General features: G+C 37.8%; 2 protein-coding genes across 2 annotated transcripts in view; one reads left to right on the top strand and one right to left on the bottom strand.

Annotated features, from left to right (window-relative positions):
* AFG2A (AFG2 AAA ATPase homolog A) overlaps nt 1–4,141 on the bottom strand; it is a 327,091-nt gene extending 322,950 nt beyond the window's left edge. The window contains exon 1 of the mRNA XM_059417577.1: nt 3,874–4,141. Within this exon, the coding sequence (XP_059273560.1) occupies nt 3,874–4,079 (206 nt within the window). The 5' untranslated portion in view covers nt 4,080–4,141. The remainder of the gene's footprint in view (nt 1–3,873) is intronic.
* A 192-nt stretch (nt 4,142–4,333) lies between these two features.
* The window catches only part of NUDT6 (nudix hydrolase 6), a 47,457-nt gene continuing 31,041 nt past the window's right edge, over nt 4,334–20,749 (top strand). The window contains exons 1-3 of the mRNA XM_059378098.1: nt 4,334–4,744; nt 8,101–8,304; nt 12,240–12,295. Coding sequence (XP_059234081.1) covers nt 4,507–4,744; nt 8,101–8,304; nt 12,240–12,295 — 498 coding nt within the window. The 5' untranslated portion in view covers nt 4,334–4,506. The remainder of the gene's footprint in view (nt 4,745–8,100; nt 8,305–12,239; nt 12,296–20,749) is intronic.

Raw genomic sequence — 20,749 nt, 5'->3', positions numbered from 1 at the left:
ATCTACTTGTGATTTCTCTCTGTCAAATAAATAAATAAAATCTTTAAAAAAATTTAAAAAAATAATTTATTTTTAGACACATATACCATAATCATAGTTCTCTAATATTAATGTTCCTTAATAATAAATACACAACTACTTTGTAATTTAAAAGGAACAAAGCAAATGAAAGCAAAACCAAGAACCATGTCTCATTTAATTATTTTTTGCCACTACAAAATAACTACCCCATATATGTACTTTCCTTCTGTCATCAGCTGAACAAATCTAGGAAAACAAAGCATCTCATGGAGCTAAAAGTAACAGTACTGAGCATTTATAAAATAAGCATATTTCATAATATGAAGCTGAAAAGAAATTCAACTTTTCTATGAGCATTAGGCCTCTTACAAAGTTTACTCATCAATAACAACAAAGCATCCTTTTGGTGATCACATAAGGTTCAGTTTCTGCCACTTCTCTCTTCCTAAACCTTAATGAATTACCCTTCCCTCTTGATAAGTACCTCACAGATGTATTAAATCCTTGGCAAGATTCTAGGTTTTCTTCTCTTACTTCCAGCCTGTCCTGCACATTCACTGCACCAGGGTTGGACAAATCACAAGTTCTCTAAATACCTCCACTTCCTCCTTATGAAAATCACATTCAAATTCTCATCCACTGGCCCTATTTCCTAACATATCTCCATGTATTTTCTCACAGCATTCAAATCTACTCAAGCTGTATTCCACACAATTCCTTTCAGCAGTCCGCATTGCTCCAATACTGTACTTTAAAAATACATCTCAACATCCACTTTCCCCATTGGTTAACTATATATTTATTGAGCACTTCATGTGCCAGATTAGTAAACGTAATTTCAAACAACCATCACCTCTTCATTGGTTCATCCAGCAAACATTTATTATGTGCCTACTTCACAGCAGATAATATTTTAGGCACTAGGGATACAAAGTAAACAGAAGTGGATGGTCCTAGGCCTCACAGAGCTTAAAATCTAATAGGATGAGAGAGTTATTAAACAATCACTTAGTAACTGTGTAATTTTAAACTAAAATTAATACAATGCAAGAATGACTAAAAAAAAAAAGAATGACTAAGAGTGCTGAGAGAGCCTATTATGCAGAATCTAATTTGGAAGAAACAGAATGCTTCTCCAAGGAAGTAATGTTTAAAAATTCAGATCCAAAGGAAGAGTAGGAATTAACAAAACAAAGATGAAAAAGAAAATAATTCCTGGCTTGTACAGAGAGGTCTGAACAGAGGGCAGCATAGTCCATCTGAGGAACAAGTATAAGCAAAATGTCAAGAAACAAGAAGGGGCCATGTAAGGAAGATCAAGATCTCCCGGGACAGTAGGCTACACCAAGCAGCAGCTTGTTCTCTCTCTCTCTCTCTCTCTCATAAGTAAATAAAGCTTTAAAAAAAATAAATAAATAAAATGTTAAAAAAAAAAAAGGAAGAAAAATCCAAGAAAAGATGTACAGCACAATGCTATACAAAGTGTGGTCAGCAAACTATTTGTTACTGTCATGATGGGGTAAGTACAACAAATAAGGGTTTAGAAGCTTTTATTACAACTGGACAGAGTAATCCTACATCTGTTGAATCTAATAGAAATTTCTATTTTTGAACTTATTTTTCTAGTAATTTCTTTTTACTGTATTTTACAACAGTACTGTGCTATGACATATCAGTGAGAGAGAAAGAGAACAAGCTGAAGGAAGGGCAAAGGGAGAGGGGAAGCCAGGTTCCCCACTAAGCAGAGAGCCTGATGCGGGGCTGGATCCCAGGACTCTGGGATCATGACCTAAGCCGAAGGCAGACGCTTAACCGACCCCTACATACAGTATTTTTAAAACTTTAGGAGTGCCTGGTGGCTCAGTCATTAAACAACTGCCTACGGCTCAGGTGATGAGCCCAGCATCCTGGGATAAAAACCCTGCACCGGACCCCCTGCTGGGCAGGAAGCCTGCTTCTCACTCTCCCACCCCTGCTTCTGTTCCCTCTCTCCCTGTGTCTCTTTCTGCCAAATAAATAAATAAAATCTTTAAACAAACAAATACACACACACAACTTTACCTACAGAGTTTAAATAGTATTGGTCTAGAAGATACCCAAACCAAGATTCAGAAATAGTATAAAGTACAAATATAAATTAAAAAATGATTAGCATATAGACGGAAAACTCTGGACATTGGATGAACTTGCCAAAAAAAAAAGGGTGTTAGGACTAAGAACTGAGGAACATTTGGCAGCCAAGTAGAAAATGAGCCTGCAAAGGAAACTGAAAATCTACCTACCAACGAAAGGATGGAGAAAAAGTAGGAAAGTAGGAGAAAAAGTAGGAAAGTTAAGGGCACATAACCAAAAATTAAAGTGGTTTTTTTTTTTTTTTTTTTTTTAAGATTTTATTAGCGTGAGTGAGAGGGAGAGCACAAGTCAGGTGGAGGGGCCAGAGAAGAGAGAGAAACAGACCTCCCACTGAGCAGGGAAGCCAATGAGGGACTTGATCCCATGACCCTGGGATCATAACCTGAGCCAAAGACAGACACTTAACTGACTGAGCCACCCAAGCACTCCCCAAAATTAAAGTGTTTTAAGAAAAAGGAAAGGGTAGACAATGCCATAAGTTGCTGAGAGGTCAAGTAAGGGAAGTAAAGAAAAACTGTCCTTTATATTTATAAACATGGAGATGATCAGTGACCAGGACAGGGATAGTTTCCATAGAATGATGGGATATTGTCAGAACTTAAACGTCAAAATTTTAATAGGCTAACGAGTAGGTGAGAGATGAGGAGAGAGACTCCTCCATTTATGAAACTTGGGAATGAGGTACACCTAGCTGGCTTGGTCAGCAGAGCCTACAACTCTTGATCTCAGGTTCTGAGTTCAAGTCCAACGTTGGGAGATTACTTAAAAATAAAATCTAAAAAAAAGAGAAGAAATTTGGAAATGAAAGAATGGAAAGAGGTAGGGTGGTGGTAAGAAGAAAATGTGGGACTTTTGTTTTAAGATGTTAGAGAAATCGGCAGGTTTAAATTTCAATGGGAAGGATCCAGTTGAAAGATTAAATATGCAGGCCAGAAGAAGTTATCCTCTGATCCTTAAATGAGACTGAAAACACCGTGCTAATACTAAGATTGTCATTAGGGTGTATATTAGACATAAAATTCTTGCCCCCAGTTTAGCTGGTGTTCCATTTTTTCAAAGCTATGACACCGTTTCCACACATAGAAGCTTTAACAACTAAATTTTCAGATAAATCCGTTCTCCTAACTCAAGGGAGCTCTGACTTAGGATAAAGGCTTTAAAGTCAAATTCTGCCTGGCAGTTGGCACCTGTGGAACCTGGAGCCAATCACATTAACTATTCTTTCTCTCTCAAATAGGCATAATAATACAGCATCCATCTTCCAGGGCTCCTATGAAGGTTAAACGAGATATGTCTGTGACATACCCAAACTACTGACAACAATACTATGTAATCAGTAGCTGTTATTAAATACTAGAATCTGTGTAAAAGAACAAATCCTGAAGTCTTTCATTCTTGGAGACACATTAATCTCTCTTAGGAAAGATGGATCCACATCTTTACTGAACTGTTTAATTTTCTGGTATATATATCCTATGCTCGTAGTTTTAAGTAATTTTGCAGTTAAATGTGTCGTAAATCTTAAACGAGGAAAAGTTGTTTCAAGCTCAATTTACAAATTCAAAACAATTTACAAAAGTGATGGCGTGACTTATCCACGGATAAGCCGTTTCTGCAGGCACGACTTCGGGTGTACACACTTGCGTGCCACTGTCACACCTCTGTGCCCAATTTTCAAAAGCCTCAGCACCTTAAAGGCGGCATCACCTAAAGGTCTACATCTCAAGTTGCCGCCCCTCCGCCTCCACCCAAAACGCTTTACCCTTTTCTAAGAAGTTGGTCACAACCAGAATCCCGGCCGTTGCCGCCGCTCCTGGCCCAGCAGAAGATGCCGAGGGCCCCAAAAGAGTAGAAGCAGAAGAGGGCGAGGTTGAACCATTGTCTGCGCTTTGATTCAGCCGTTTTCTGTTCTTTTTGGAAGACATGATCACAAGGAAGCCTAGGAAAGGCTGCAGCAAAGCCTGCTCAACGTGCTCGAGTCTCTGGAAGAAAAACTTCCGGGGCAGAAGTCAACGAGACTCCGCCCTCCACCGTAATCCCCCAAGTGGAGCGCAGTGCTTCTTCCCGCCTTTCCTATCCCTGAACAAACGTCTGTTGACTTAAACTAGAAAAAGAAAGTGGTGGAAAAGTTTCTCTCTGGCTTTCCTGGAACCGGGCAAACTTCTGAGAGGAGCTGGTGGACAGGACTTCGCGGTTACTTCCGTATAGCGCCGGGGGAAAAAAAAAATGCTGTAACGTTAGCACAACTTTCGGATGACACTCTTCTAATATTTACGGGAGCGACCTCCGCTCTGGGAACTCCAAGGAAACTTGATTTAAGGGCCGAGCTAGCGGTGGGACGCCAACGCGCAAATGCTGCCTCTAACTAGCAGGAGTTTTCGGCGCGTAGTGCTCCTGCGAATCCGCAGCGCGAGGCTGTTGTCCGGCCACCGCGGGGCTTCGGGCGGTCCGCGTTGCAGGTGGGACCCCCCCGCCGGAGCGGAAGAACTGCGGGGAGAGCTGGACAGATTCGGGGGCGTCTCGGTGCGCCTGGCACGGCGCGGCGCCTTGGACCGCCTGGACGCCGCCTCATTCCAGAGGCGCTTGCAGGGCAAGTGTGCCTGGGCCATGGGGTTCCCTGGCTCCGGAACCTTTCTAATAAAGTAACCGGGGCCCCCATCCACCTAACACGGTCTCCGTCAATCAAGTACCGAGTCCTAGGGAGAGAGGGCAGGCATGACCCGTACCAATTTCCCCTGTTTCCTTTCTTGGGCCCTTCGCAGGGAGGTTTCTGAGGCACTTGGTTGAAATTGTAACTATTCCAGACTTGCTGATCGGCAGCCCTAGTTTCTCATCAACTTCCTAGTGTGTGACCTTCGGCAAGTTCTGTAAACTATCATTTACTCTTCCATAAAACCGGTTAGTAACGCACAGGGTTGCTGGGGGGTTCCGTAGGGTAATGCATATAATGTGCGTAGCTTGGCCTCTACCACATGCGCTCAGTAGTGTTAATATTTACCGGGACTTAATTCTGCAGGGCACTTTGCCCGAGACAAAGCTCTACGGGTGGTGAACAATGAATGGACCAGAGGGGTTGGTGAATGAATGGACCAATTGTGTTGTATGTGTAATGGAAAGGTACTTCTTATTATTGTGGGTTTTGGTTAAATTCACTGTTGGAAAGAGAGTTGGGTCAGGCTGACGCATCAAGGGAGTTGGGTTAGAGCAAGTACAGGTGACCATAAACAGGTTAAACCCAACAGGACTTAGCAATGCCATGACTGGGGCCTATTGCAAGAACTGGAGTTTGCTAGAGACAAAGCAACAAATCTTTTATGATTAACCAGGGAGGGTAGTGGGCGCTTTCAGTCTTCAATAAGAAAACTCTCTGCTTTCCTTGAACTTAAGTCTAAAGATAGGAAAGACAGCTTAGATGGAGGCGCTTTCACTTTCAGAGAAGCCGGTGATTAGGTTCTTCTATTCGACTTGAAGGCCTAGCACGGAAATTCAGCATTGGAGAGATCCTGTCACTCAAAACTTCAGATAATGAGGAATATGGCAAATGAGCATTTATGTAAATATAATTCAGCTAGTTCATTCTTTAATCATTTTCCTTCCCAAACTACTTGCCTCTTCACCGCATTTTCTCTCCTGCTTGTGAATAATTGCTGACTCCAACAGTATCAGCCATAGAAGAATCAAGCGAATGTTCATCCTTTAATGTATCTACCGATGTGTGGGAAGACACAGGTGTTTATTGCACAGACTTGTTACTTGTCAGTGGCCAGGCAGTTAAAGCACTTCCTTAGTCTAAAATGCAAAGCGTGGGTGTTGGATTTAAAGTCACACATCCAGATTTCAGGTCCCGGGTTCTGACGGGTGCTTAGCCATTAGGCAAACCACCACTAAAAATATTGGCCTCTTAGGTTGCTTAGGTGAATAATGCCAACCCTAATTATTTTACTGGATACATGTGGTGATCAAAGATAAATTATAGGAAACTAATTTATAATCTACATAGTGCTATATACTTTTTATAGTTTTTTTAAATAAAATATTCTATTGCATTTATGAATTCCTATTGCTAGACACTTAAAAACTTTACAAATATTAATTCATTTAATCCTCATAACAACTCTGAGGTAAATACTGTTACCTTTATTTTAAAGGTAATGGTACTGAGGCACAGAGAGATTAATTTCCCTTGGCTCTGGAATCTGTTGTTAATGCATTATGCGGCCTCTAAGAGCTAGTGCAAATTTTGTTATTAAGTCAAACTAGCTTTTCACTTGATTAGAATGATTAGGGAGGATATGGGAATTTCCTGGGGTCATAAAAATGTTCTGTAATCTTTACTGGAGTGTGTTACACAGGTGTATGTATGTGTCAGAACTCCTTAAATGTACACTTAAGATTTGTGCCCTTTATGTAATTGTAAATCAATTTTTAAAAGATTTAAATCAGAGAGAGATGGGTGAGAAGGATCTGACTCCATAGTCCCAAATCAAGCAGCTTTTGTGAAAGGCTCCCCTGTGTTTGTCACTGTATTAGATCCACTGCCTTTTAAAGAAGTAGAGAACATGGTCCTTAACAGGGAGTCACTGCACAGCTGGAGAAGAGAAGAGGCGGAAAAAGAAATTAACCATTAAATGAATAATCAAACCTTCCCACCACCACACATGCACACAATTTGCAAGATTATTGTAAAGATTAAATGAGGTGATTGATGGAGAAAACAATCTGAGAATACTACTGTATTCTTCACCCATAAATTAGGGGTGATAATACTTGCCTTTCAAGCTGTGAGAACTTAACAAGATAATATATATACAGTGTCTGGAGCTTAGTGAGGACCAAATATTGGCATCTTTTTCTTCTGGTTCAATCTTAAGAGAATTTACAGAAGTCAAAACAAAAATCTACGTTTATCTTGGTTATTATTTATAAAGTAGAAATAATCTATCCAGGAGTAAGAGGTTTGTTAAATAGTTTTTGGTGTACTTATCTGAGGAAAATTATACTGTCATTAAAAACTTACGTTCCTTACAAATTTTAATGACAGCAAAATGTTTACAATAAATAGTTTACAATAAATAGTAAAAGATATGCTGTAAATTATATATGGTGTGATATAAATTCCAAAATTATATTCATGGAAAAATGTCAAAATTTAAGTTTTTATCTCTTCATGCTAGTAAGATAAGTTTTGATTTTTTCATTATATTTTCATTTTTTTTTCTAGGACTAGTATACGTTATTAAAAACGTAGAGTTTGGGTTCCTGGGTGGCTCAGTGGGTTAAAGCCTCTACCTTCGGTTCAGGTTGTGATCCCAGGGTCCTGGGATCCAGCCCAGCATCAGCACAGGCATCGGGCTCCCTACTGGGCAGGGAGCCTGCCTCCCTTCATCTTTCTCTCTGCCTGCCTCTCTGCCTACTTGTGATCTCTGTCTGTCAAATAAATAGATGAAATCTTTAAAAAAAAAAAAAAACCGTAGAGTTTTAACCACCTTGAAATTTATAAGCCAAAAATATTATGACAGAACTCTTAAAGTGTAAGTAGAAGCCCATAAGAGTCATTTATAAAGATTAAAATAAGGATTAAAGGGAACAGCAATTTATTTTGTTTAAATCAAGTTTTTTTGTTCATTCTACAAATATTGAACATCAGTTATGCGCCACGCAGTGTGTCAGGTGATATGAATTACTAACTCTATCCTCAAGGAATTCAGTCTGCTGGAAAAATCCCATAACAAAGTACTAATTACAATAAAACATAGCTCCTGTGCTGTCATATAAGCAGAGCATTTTAGGATTCCCCTCCCCCAACCCTTCCTAGCTAACGACTAAGGGAGGTGGATGTTTTAGGATGGCTATTTGGAAGGGGTGATACCTGAAATGAGTTTTTTATTTCTTCGACTCTTTTCACTGGAAAATGTTTACAGATTTTTATCCTCATCTGCATTTTAGCTGCAATACAGCAATGGAGATCAGAAGGTAGGATAGCAGTATGGCTGCACATCCCTATCCTCCAAAGCCGATTTATTGCCCCTGCTGCTTCCCTGGGTTTCTGCTTTCACCATGCAGAATCGGATTCATCCACGCTGACACTGTGGCTGGGAGAGGGACCCAGCAGATTACCAGGATATGCTACACATCAAGTAGGAGTTGCAGGTCAGTTTCAAACTAACAGTAAAATTGACCTTTTAGCGGTTTCACCCAATTTTTTCTTACAGCTAAGTGGTATTTTATTCATGTGTAATGAACAGCTTGATCTTTGGGATTATTAAGGAGTGCTTTAAACAGAAGTTTGTCTTACAAATCAGCAGAGGGCAGCACACCAAGCAAGTTTGGTGTTTAGTTTTCCAGAGGATAATTTTCAAAATTTTTACATAGGTATTTGAACTTCAGTATTCAAATATTAACACTGAATTAGGATCAGGAGTAAGTCATTATGGTAAAACATATTAGTACTAATTATGTAAGTGTATTAAGTATAAGATAACTTTTAGGTGAAATTTAAGGTAAAGGAAAGCAGAATTTTTATTTGGGCATTACTTCTTAAGGATATTTGCATTAAACAGTTGTTTAAGATACACAATTTAAGTATATTATGGATTTTTCAAGCCAATGATTAACTCCAAAGATGTGGTCTTGCGAAATTCGCTCCAGGTTAAGACTGGAGTTCTCAAATTGTAGGGTGCATCAAAATCACCTGGAGGACTTGCTGAAAACACCCTGCTGGGCCCCACATCTAAGAGTTTCTGATTCAGCTGGTGTGGGATGTTGCCAGAAAATTTGCATTTCTAATAAATTCTTTGCTGCTACTAGTAATGTTAATTCTGGTCCCTAGACCGTCCTTTGAGAACCAGGGCTAAGAAAATTCTTAGACTTCCAGGAAAAGTGAAATAGTAAAGACTCCTGATGACTTAAATGAAAGCAGTATTATATGTAAGCTAGTAAGTTAACTAATAATTTTATTTGCCTTCATACAACTTACAAGCGTTTTCAAAGGTAGTGTACACCTTTGAGGTTAAAAAGGAGTTGTTCAAGGATGCCTAATGTTTTCTGTATCCATGATCTCACTCACTTTTAACAAATAGAGACATAGAAATTTCCGTTCTACTCTACTTCAAAAGACTACTTGGCAATTTGATGACACCCTCACACTTCATTAGAAAGTCATGCAATTATCAATTCATTGGTACAGTCTTTTTAAATTAGACTTTTAAATCCAGTTATTACTACAGAATTAGTAATATATGCATAAAGAGTATACTATGAAGCCCTTGTTTGTAACTAAATACTATAGTATGTATTATAGATAAGATATACTGTAGGAGTTCAGGCAATGAGAGATCTGGAATTTGAACAGTCTTGAAGTATAACTAGGATATGAAGTGGCTATTAGGGGTGGCAATGAAATCATATAAGAAATTGTTTTGAAAAGGTATAGCATTTTTTAGGTGAAGGGAAAATAATTGACATTTATTGTTCTAAGCAACAGGAGGTAGGTATAGCAGATGAACATATCACCACAAAATACACCACTCTGAATATCTGCCATATTGATTATTTTGAGCTCAAGAAATACTAGATACAGGAAGGGTCTTTTTTTTTTTTTTTAACCTAAAAGCAGGGCATAAATTTTTTGTACCAGGAAGAGGAGACATTCTTATGGAAGATGGCGAGCTGACACCAAGTCGAGTCTATACAAATAAACCTTATTAAAATAACTCTTGTATCCCTAATTTGCCCCTATATATGTCCTAGTCATTTTCCTACCATTTACCTCCCTTATCCCAACCCCCTTTTTCTTTTGTCTTGGCTCCATAATTCATTGCTCTTTGTTAAAATGATATATATATGCCCCTGGGCTTAAACACTTTTTTGGGATTTTCACTCCTTTTAATCATCTTCCATCACCAGCCAGTCCATGTAAATATGAAATCATATATATGTAAATATAATAAATTAAAAAAATATGTATTTTTTTTCTCCATTAATCTGACAGAAGACATTCTGTCAGCTCAGTTCACAGCCCTAGATACATAACCTAAGCGGGTAGAGGAAAAATCTTTCCTCCCCTACACTGGAATGGAGTGAGCTATGGTTTTGTTACTGTTCTTCAGACACAGCGAGCTTGTGTCTGCCTCGGAGCTTTAACACCTATTGGCTCCTCTTCCTGTAATGGTCTTTGCCAGGGCTTTATCTAGCTCTTTAGAGCTGAAGTTTCTGCTCCAACATCTCAAAAGTCTCCTGACCTTCCTCTCTAAAATACAGTCCTCCTGCATGCCAGTCTCATCATTCGTGGCCCCTTTATCCAGGTCTGTTTTTCTATATAGCACCCATGACAATCTAAAATTATACCATGTACTTAATTTCCCCCACAATAATATAAAGTCTGTGAAGACAGGTATTCTGTCTTTTCCACCACTGTCTTGTCAGGTTCAAGATAGTGTCTGGCATAAAGTAGATAAATATTTCTTGAATGATTAGATAGCTCTTAGAAACTTAAGTCCCCAGAGAGCACAGTTGTGTAGGGAAGGGACACTTGCATAGTGCAAATACCAGCTCAGAATCCAGACAGTTTTAGGGCTGTGTGAATATAAGCACTAAAAATGATACCACTCACATGAGTATTGTGAGGATAATGTGCATAAAGCACTTAGCACAGTACCTGACTAATCATAATAAAGTAATAATCTCTCTTTAATCCCTGATCTATTTGTGTTTATTTATCTTTTAAGTTGTGACCAGCAGGGGTCGCTCGCATTGTACTTTAGCTTTGCTGATTTTGTCTTTGAAGTATTTTGCTCTTGTTTATAATTCATTAGGGAAAATTGCAATTTGAGTAATCACAAGTTATTAAAAATTTAAGAGTAGGTTTCCTTGACATTTCTTTGGCATTCTAACCCTTATAAAGTCCAGTTAAATTATAGTTTATTCTTTCTAATGGAAGCCAGCATTAATGTTAATTATATCTCACTTAGTGGTTTTCCTTTTTTTAAACACTAAAATGTGCAGTTTTCATTTCAGAGAAATTTGCCCTTCCTTGTGTTATATATACGTATACCTTTCTGTATTTTATTTCTACATAGCATTGTCTCCTCATGTTCTATATAATTTGTTACCTTCTCATACACACACCAGAATGTAAGCCCACTTAGGATATTTTGTTTTGTTTACCACTATATCCCTAGACCTCAATAAATGCCTGACATATAACAGGGGTCAATTACTATATAAAGAATCCATAAGTATTATATATAGGAACTTAATTAATCTTAAAAGGGTGTGTAGAATATATCTTTTTAACAATATTTCCTCATATTATGTAAATATAAATATTTTTAAATTATAGCATTTAAAGGATTTAATGCAAATCATTAAGGTATCATTTATATTTTTGACCCAGGATTGTCAAAAAACTAATAGACCTTCTTTATTTGAGTCCCTAACGTCTAGCCAAATGTGTAGTATGCTTGGCAGTGTATATACTGAATGAATAAATGAAAGGATTAGAACTTAGGACATATATAAAATAAACAGTTATCCCAAAGCAACATATTGGTATGTTATAAAAGTCATATACACACATGATAAAAAAAAAAATACATACATGTAAGTGGCTTCAGGGAGATCCTGAACTGAATATTGAGATATTTGAGACTTAGATTATCAGGGGCACAACCCATGTTCTATACAAGGAATAAAAATGAGAATAGAAAAGTCACTTCATTTATTCAATAAATGTTTTTAAGCACTTAAAATATGACATTAAAATAAGTGCTACGGAAGGATAGAAAAATAAATCTCTTTATCTATGTACCATCAAGAATAGATGATCTAGAGAAGAAATTTATGGGACTGGTTATCCTACAATTTAGCATATGCTAGAACCATCATTAGTATTCCAGGTTGTTAAAAGAACCTGAGAAGCTGAGCAGTTTATTGCTGGAGAGATTTTAAAAGTGTCCATGGATGAGGTAGTAATTTATCTAGGCCTTCCAGGATGGGTATGATTTTGGTGACCACAGATAGGCATATGGGAGGAGTCCAAGGTGAAAGAAATATTTCTCAATTATCTTTTACTTTTCCCCCAACAGGAGCTGTATTTGATGAAAATACTGGAAAAATATTGGTTGTACAAGATCGAAACAAAGTAAGTTGCTTTTCCTTTTTAAAATTTTTTTAAAATTTTAGTTTAATTAACCTACAGTGTTGTATTAGTTTTAGGTGTGCAATATAATGATTCAGCAGTTCTGTATTTTCTCAGTGCTCATCACAGTAAGTGTACTCTTAATTCCCTTCCTCTGTTTTACTCATCCCCACACCTACTTCCCCTCTGGTAGCCACCAGTTTATTCTCTATAGTGAAGAATCTGTTGTTTGGTTTGCCTCTTTTTTCCTTCAACCATTTGTTTTGTTTAAGTTGCTTCTACTTTGTAAATTGCTTTCTAAATGTTCAGTTCTCTCTAGAGGAAAATAAAATACAGAAATTTTTATATGCTCAAGGAATTACAGAAAGATACTTTAAAAGTTCTTTCTAAGAAGCTGTGGATCAGGATTTTTTTTTTAATTCAAAAATATAACTATGGAGGCCTTGAAAATGTCAGGATAACCTCACATTCCTCACTATTATATTATGGCTACAGAAAAATTATAAATGGCTATATTTAGGTGGGAAGACAACTGTGTTTCTCAGAGACTGACAAGATATTCTTCCATTCATTAAGCATTCAGTAAGCTCCCATTCTGAGCCAGGCGATGAGAATACAAAGATTAATAAAACAGTTTCCCTCATGTCCTGCAGTTTACTACCTATTTGGGAAAGCAGTCATACAATAGACAGTAACATTCACTTTGCCTTTAGAAAATCCCTGAAGACTTCTCAGAGGAGATAACATTCAAACTGGGTCTTGAAGAATGAATAGGAGCTTACCAGGCCAAAAAAAGTGGCAGGGGAGTGGGAGAGAGAAAAACAGAAAATTTAAATGGCAAATAAAAAGGCACAGAGAATTTACAAATGTCCTAACATGGTATCTTAGTTTGTTCAAGCTACTATAACAAAAATACCATAGACTGCGTGGCTTAAACAACAGCCATTTATTTCTTATTTGGAGGCTGCGACAAGTTCAGGATCCTACCAGATTCAGTGTCTGGTTGGTCCCTCTTCCCAATTCATAAATGTTCATCTTCTCAGTGTCCTCACATGGCAGAAGGAACAACAGTTCTCTCTGGGGTCTCTTTTTAAGAGCACTATTCCCATTCATGAAGACTCCACTCTCATGACATCATCACCTCTCATAGGTGATACCACACTGGGGATTAGGATTTCAGCATGTGAATTTGGGTCCATTCCATGTAGTGTATAAACAATGGTTAAGAATTTCATTGTGGCTAGAAGTATAAGGAGTGGTAAAATATTTTATTTGAGTGGTAGATTAAGGACAGAATATAAAAAGCCTTGTACAACAAAATAAGTCTAGGCAACCAGAAGCAACAAAAACTTTTAAGAGAAGTACCATGGTTAGCATCAGATGTTTTCATACTTAGGACTGAAAGTGAAAGAGAATAATTATTTTGATACTTTCTGAGACTTCAGTAATATTGATAGACAGAGTCAAACATTTTTCCTTAATATATATGCTCTTAAATTTTAAACTAAATATTTGTAACAATATCTAAAAGTATTCAGAATTGCTATCTAAAAAGCATGTTCATATTTATAAGGAACTTTCAAAGTTTTAGTTAAGGCAGGATCTCTGACTCAAACGAAAATTGATTGTCAACAAATATTTTGAGTACCTGAAGTAATATTGTGCCTAGCCCTCAAGAACTTTTACTATTTATTTATTTTTTATTTTTTCATATTAACGTATATTGTTGTATTATTAGTTTCAGAGGTAGAATTGAGTGATTTATCAGTTGCATGCAACACCTCGTGCTCATTACTTAAGTGCCCTCTGTAATGTCTATCACTCAGTTAATCCATCCCCTGCCCACCTCCTGTCTAGCATCGTTCAGTTTGTTTCCTATAATTAAGTATTTTAGGATTTGTTTCCCTCTCTGATTCTGTCTTGTTTTATTTTTCCTTCCCTTCCCTTATGTTTGTCTCCTTTGTTTCTTAAATTCCACATGTGAGTGAAATCCATATATGACTGAAGTGGCAAGATTTCATTCTTTTTGATGGCTGAGTGATATATATATATACCATATCTTCTTAATCCATTCTTCTGCTCATGGACATCTGGGCTCTTACCATAGTTTGACTATTGTGGACATTGCTGCTATAAACATTGGAGTGTATGTGTTCCTTCGAATCACTATGTTTGTATACTTTGGGTAAACACCTACTAGTGCACTTGTTGGGTCATAGTACAGCTCTATTTTTACTTTTTGAGGAACCTCCATACTGTTTTCCAGAGTGGCTGCACCAGTTTGTATTCCCACCAGCAATGAAAGAGGGTTCCACTTTCTCCATATCCTTGCCAACATCTGTTGTTTCCTAAGTTTTTTTATTTTAGCCATTCTTACCTATGTGAGGTGGTATCTCACTGTGGTTTTGATTTGTATTTCCCTGATGCCAGGTAATATTGAGCATTTTTTTCATGTGTCTATTGGCCATTCAGATGTCTAATTTGGAGAAGTGTCTGTGTGCATGTCTTCTGCCCATTTCTTGATTGGATATTTTGGTTTTGGGGTGTTGATAGGTTCTTCAGAGATTTTGTATAGAAGCCCTTTATCTGACAAAACATTTGCAAATATCTTCTCCCAATCCGTAGGTTGCCTTTTGGTTTTGTTGACTGTTTACTTTGCTGTGCAAAAGCTTTTATCTTGATGAAGTCCCAATTGTTCATTTTTGCTTTTTCTCCTGGAAGAGAACACAGGCAGCAACAACTTCTTGCTAGATACATCTCCAAAGGCAAGAGAACTGTCTCACAGTTACGTCTTTCATCCATTTTGAGTCTGTGCATGGTGTAAGAAAGTGGTCCAGTTTTATTATTCTGAATATGGCTGTCCAATTTTCCCAACACCATTTGTTGAAGAGACTTTTATCCACTGGACATTCTTTCCTGCTTTGTCAAAGATTAGTTGACCATAGAGTTGAGGGTCCATTTCTGGGTTCTCTATTCTGATCCATTGATCAGTGTGTCTGTTTATGTCACTACCATACTGTCTTGATGATTACAGCTTTGTAATATGGCCTGAAGTCTGAAATTGTGATGCCTCCAGCTTTGGTTTTCCTTCTCAATATTCCTTTGGCTACTCAGAGTCTTTTCTGTTTCCATAGAAATTTCAGGACTATATGTTCCAGCTCTATGAAACATGCTGATGGTATTTTGGTAGGGATTACATTGAATGTTTAGATTGCTTTGGTTAGTATAGACATTTGAACATTTGTTCTTCCAATCCATGAGCGTGAAGTATTTTTCCATTTATTTGTGTCTTCCTCAATTTACTTCATAAGTGTTCCATAGTTTTCAGAGTACAGATCCTTTACCCCTTTGGTTAGATTTATTCCTAAGTATCTTATGATTTTTGGTGCAATTGTAAGGCTTGATTCCTTGATTTCTCTTTCTTCTACCTCATTGTTAGTGTATAGAAATGTGACTGACTTCTGTGCTTTGATTTTATATCCTGTTACTTTGCTGAATTCCTATATCAGTTCTAACAATTTTTTAGTGGAGTCTTTAAGGTTTTCTACATAGAGTATCATGTCAGCTGCTTAGAGTGAAAGTTTGACTTCTTTGCTGATTTGGATCCCTTTTATTTGTTTTTGTTATCTGATTTCTGAGGCTAGAACTGCCAGTACTATGTTAAACAGCAGTGGTGAGACTGGATATCCCTGTCATCTTCCTGACCTTTGGGGAAAAGCTCTCGGTTTTTCCCTGCTGAGGATGGTATTTGCTATGGGCTTTTCATATATGGCTTATATTTTATTGAGGTATGTTCCCTCTGTCCTTACAGAGTGGAGAGTTTTTATCAAGAAAATGCTGTATTTTGTCAGGCACTTTTTCTGCATCTATTGAGAGGCTTGTATGGTTCTTATTCTTTATTTTATTAATGTCATGTACCACATTCATTGATTTGTGGATGTGAACACTCTTGCAGCCCAGGAATGAATCCTACTTTGGTTGTGGTGAATATCTTTTTAATATCCTACTGGATCCTATTAACTAGTATCTTGGTGAGTATTTTGGCATCCATGTTCATCAGTGATATTGTCTGTAATTCTCCTTTTTGATGGGGTCTTTGGTTTTGGAATCGAGGTAGTACTGGCCTCATAGAAAGAGTGTGGAAATTTTCCTTCCATTTCTATTTTTTGGAATAGTTTCAGAGGAATAGGTATTAGTTCTTCTTTGAATGTTTGGTAGGCCTTCACTTGGAGGCCATCTGGCCCTGGACTCTAGTTTGTTGGGAGACTTTTGATTCCTGATTAAATTTCTTTTCTAGTTATGGGTCTATTCATATTTTCTATTTCTATTTCAGTTTTGGTAGTTTATATGTTCCTAGGAATGCATCCATTTCTTCCAGATTGCCCAGTTTGTTGACATACATTGTTCTTAATATTCTCTTACAACTGTTTGTGTTTCTTTGGTGTTGGTTGTGATCTCTCCTCTTTCATTCATGATTGTGGGGGGCTTTCTCTTTTCTTTTTGATAAGTCTGGCTAGGGGTCTGTCGATCTTACTAATTCAAAGAAGGAGCTCCTGGTTTTGTCAATCTGTTCTACTGTTCTTTTGGTTTCTATTTCATTAATTTTTGCTCTAGTCTTTATTATTTCTCCTTTCCTGCTGGATTTAGGCTTTATTTGTTGTTCTTTTTCCAGCTTCTTTAGGTGTGATGTTAGGATGTATATTTGAGACTTATCTTGTTTCTTGAGAAAGGCTTGTATTGCTATATACTTCCCTCTTAGGACCACCTTTGCTGCATTCCAAAGGTTCTGAACAGTTGTGTTTTTATTTTCATTTGTTTCCATGTATTTTTTTAATTCTTCTTTAATTTCTTGGTTGACCCATTTATTCTTTAACCTCTCTAACCTCCATGTATTTGTGTTTCTTCCAGATTTTCTCTTGTGATTGAGTTCAAGTTTTAAAGCATTGTGGTCTAAAATATGTATAATATAATCTCAGTCTTTTTATACAATTTGAGATCTGATTTGTGACCCAGTATGTGATCTATTCTGCAGAATGTTCCATGTGCACTCAAGAAGAATGTGTATTCTGTTGCTTTAGGATGGAATGCTCTGAATATGTCTATGACATCCATCTGGTCCAGTGTATCATTCAAAGCTCTTGTTTCCTTGTAGATTGTCTACTTATGATCTATCTGTTGCTGTGAGTGGGGTGTTCAAGTCCCCTGCTATTATTGTATTATTATCTGTATGTTTCTTTAATTTTGTTATTAATTGGTTTATATATTTGGCTGCTTCCAAATTAGGGGCAGAAATATTCACAATTGTTCGATCTTGTTGTATAGACACTTTTGTTATGATATGGTGTCCTTCATCTCTTACTACAGTCTTTGGTTTAAAATGTGGTTTGTCTGATCTAAGGATTGCTACTCCAGCTTTCTTTGGATATCCATTAGCATGATAAATGGTTCTCCACCCCTTCACTTTCAATCTGGAGGTGTCTTTGGTCTAAAATGAGTCTCTTATAGTCTCTTGTATATCATTGGGTCTTGTTTTTTATCGAATCTGATACCTTATGTCTTTGGATTAGAGAATTTAGTATACTTATATTCAGAGTAATTATTGAAAGATATGAGTTTAGTGTCATTGTATTATCTTAAAGTTGCTGTTTCTGTAGATTCCTTCTGTTCCTGTCTGATCTTTGTTATCTTTGGGTCCTCTCTTTGCTCAAAGGATCACCTTTAATATTTCTTGCAGAGCTGATTTAGTGTTCATGAACTTCTTTAGTTTTTGTTTGTCCTGGAAACTCTTTATTTCTCTTCTATTCCTAAATTTTATTCCTAATAAAAATTCCTAATATTTCTCTTTCTGGATAAAGTATTCTTGGTTGCATATTTTCCCCATTTAGCACGATGAATATATCATGCCAGTCCTTTCTGGCCTGCCAAGTCTCTGTGGACAGGTCTGCTGCCAACCTTGTGTTTCTACCCTTGTAGGTTAAGGACCTCTTGTCCTGAGTGGCTTTCAGGATTTTCTCTTTATCTCTGAAATATACAAGCTTTATTATTAATTTGTAATGGTTTTGACCTATTTTTGTTGATATTTGAGGGAGGAGGTTCTCTTTGCCTCCTGGACTTGGGTGCCTGTTTCCTCCCTGGATTAGGAAAGGTCTCAGCTGTAACTTGTTTGTTTTGTTTTTGTTTTTGTTTTTGTTTTTAAGATTTTATTTGTTCATCTGAGAGAGAGATAGAGAATACAAGCTGGGAGGAAGGGTAGAGGAAAAGGGAAAAGCAGGCTTCCCACTGAGCAAGGAACCCCATGCAGGGCTTGATCCCAGGACCCTGGGACCATGACATGAGCTGAAGGTAAATGCCCAACCAGCTGAACCACCAGGCACCCCTATAATTTGTTCAAACAACCTTCTGCCTCTCTTTCTCACTCTTCATCTTCTGGGACCCCTATTATCCAGATATCATTTTTCTTTATGGTGCTGCAGATTTCTCCAAGTCTCCCTTCATGATCCAGTAGCTGCTCTTCTCTTTCTTAGCTTCCTTATTTTCCATCATTTTGTCTTCTATATCACTGACTCTCTCTTCTGCCTCATTTATCCTCCCTGTTAGAGCTTCCATTTGTGACTGCATCTAGGTAATAGCATTTTTAATTTTGGCCCGATAAGATTTTAGTTCTTTTATTTCTATAGTAAGAGATTGTCTAGTTCTTCTATGTTTTTTTTCAAGCCCAGCTGGTATCTTTATAATTGTTGTTTTGAATTCTAATTCTCACATTTTTTAAAAAATATTTTATTTATTTATTTGACAGACAGAGATCACAAGTAGGTAGAGGGGCAGGCAGAGAGAGAGAGGAAGGGAAGCAGACTCCCCGCTGAGCAGAGAGCCCGATGCGGGGCTCGATCCCAGGACCCTGAGATCATGACCTGAGCTGAAGGCAGAGGCTTTAACCCACTGAGCCACCCAGGCACCCCTAATTCTCACATTTTATTTTTATCTGTATTGGATACTACCTCCTTTCTTTTGGGGTGAGTTTCTCCCTCTGTAATTATGTCTGGAAAAGAATAGAAGAAAGAGAAAGAAGAGACAAAAGTAACAACACCAGAAAAATACAAACAAAACAAACCAGAAGAAAAAAAAATCAAAATAAGAAAAAAAATCAAACAAAAAATGAAACAGGACAAAACACTAAACTAGATCTTTGCTGTATTTTGGTCTGTTTGTTAAAAGAAACTAGATCTCAAAATAGGAAAGAAAGGAAAACTTTTATATATAAACAAAAATAAAATAAAAGGAAAGGAAAGGAAACCAAAATATTTTTAAGTGTACATTGTGTATATATATACATAAAAATTTTAAAAGAATAAAAATTGAAAAAATAAAATAGCTGAAAAAAACCTGAAAGACTAAAGAATAATATGAAAAAACTATATACTGTTTATCCCAAGAGTGAAGTTTTGCAGTTCTCTCTGTAAACTTGGCTTGTTAGTTGTTCCTTCTGGCCCTCTGGGGGAGGGGCCTGTTGTACTGATTCTCAAGTGTCCTTGCCCTTGTGGAATTGAGCTTCCCTTGTGAGGCAGCCAGGCTCAGTGCAACAGCTCCAGATTACTCTATATGGCTCTGTTTTTCTCCCTGAAGGCGTTCAACACCAATGGGGGAATGAAAATGGTGGCACCCTGCTCTCTAGCCCCGGAGCTTAAAGTTTGCACTCCCCACTCTTCAGTGAGCCCTCATAGAAAAGCAATCACTCTTGTCTCGCTGGCTTCCATTCGAACTTTGTATTTACCTAGTATGTGACTGAGCATTATTATCTGAGGCATGTAACCCAGTTTCTAGTCTCCAGACTTTACGGACTCCTGTGCACAAACCCATGCCATTCCTCCCAGAGGAGGGATGGAGTCTTCCTGCCTTTTCCTGGGCCCCTGCCTAGAGAGTCACAAGACCATGTAGTGGTTCACAGTTTACAGCAACACAGAGGAGAGATTTGGTGCCTAGACTCACTGTCTTCAGCTAGTTTCTCCACTCCAGTACCTGAGAAATCTGCCACTCTCAGGGACCCCATACTTCTTGTGAACCCAGGGATCCTGAGGCCCCACTCTCCAACCTGGGATTCTGTCCCACTTTGCTGCCTGAGCACCTTTAAGCCAGGGACATCCCTCATTGCACCTGACTTCTAACAGTTCCAATTTTGCATTTAACTGCTTATAACACTTTGTGGTAGCCCCCCCCCCTTTTTTTTTTGTCAGAGAGAGTGAGCACAGGCAGACAGAGTGGCAGGCAGAGGGAGAAGCAAGCTTCCTGCTGAGCAAGGAGCCCGATGTGGGACTCGATCCCAGGATGCTGGAATCATGACCTGAGCCGAAGGCAGCCGCTTAACCAACTGAGCCACCCAGGCGTCCCTGTGGTAGCCTTTTTTTTTTTTTTTTTTAAGATTTTATTTATTTATTTGACAGAGAGAGATCAGAAGTAGGT

The sequence above is a fragment of the Mustela nigripes genome, chromosome 1 (genome assembly GCF_022355385.1).
Source record: "Mustela nigripes isolate SB6536 chromosome 1, MUSNIG.SB6536, whole genome shotgun sequence".
NCBI lineage: Eukaryota > Metazoa > Chordata > Mammalia > Carnivora > Mustelidae > Mustela > Mustela nigripes.
The sequence above is the reverse complement of the archived record's forward strand: the minus strand, read 5'-3'. Positions and strand labels throughout refer to the sequence as shown.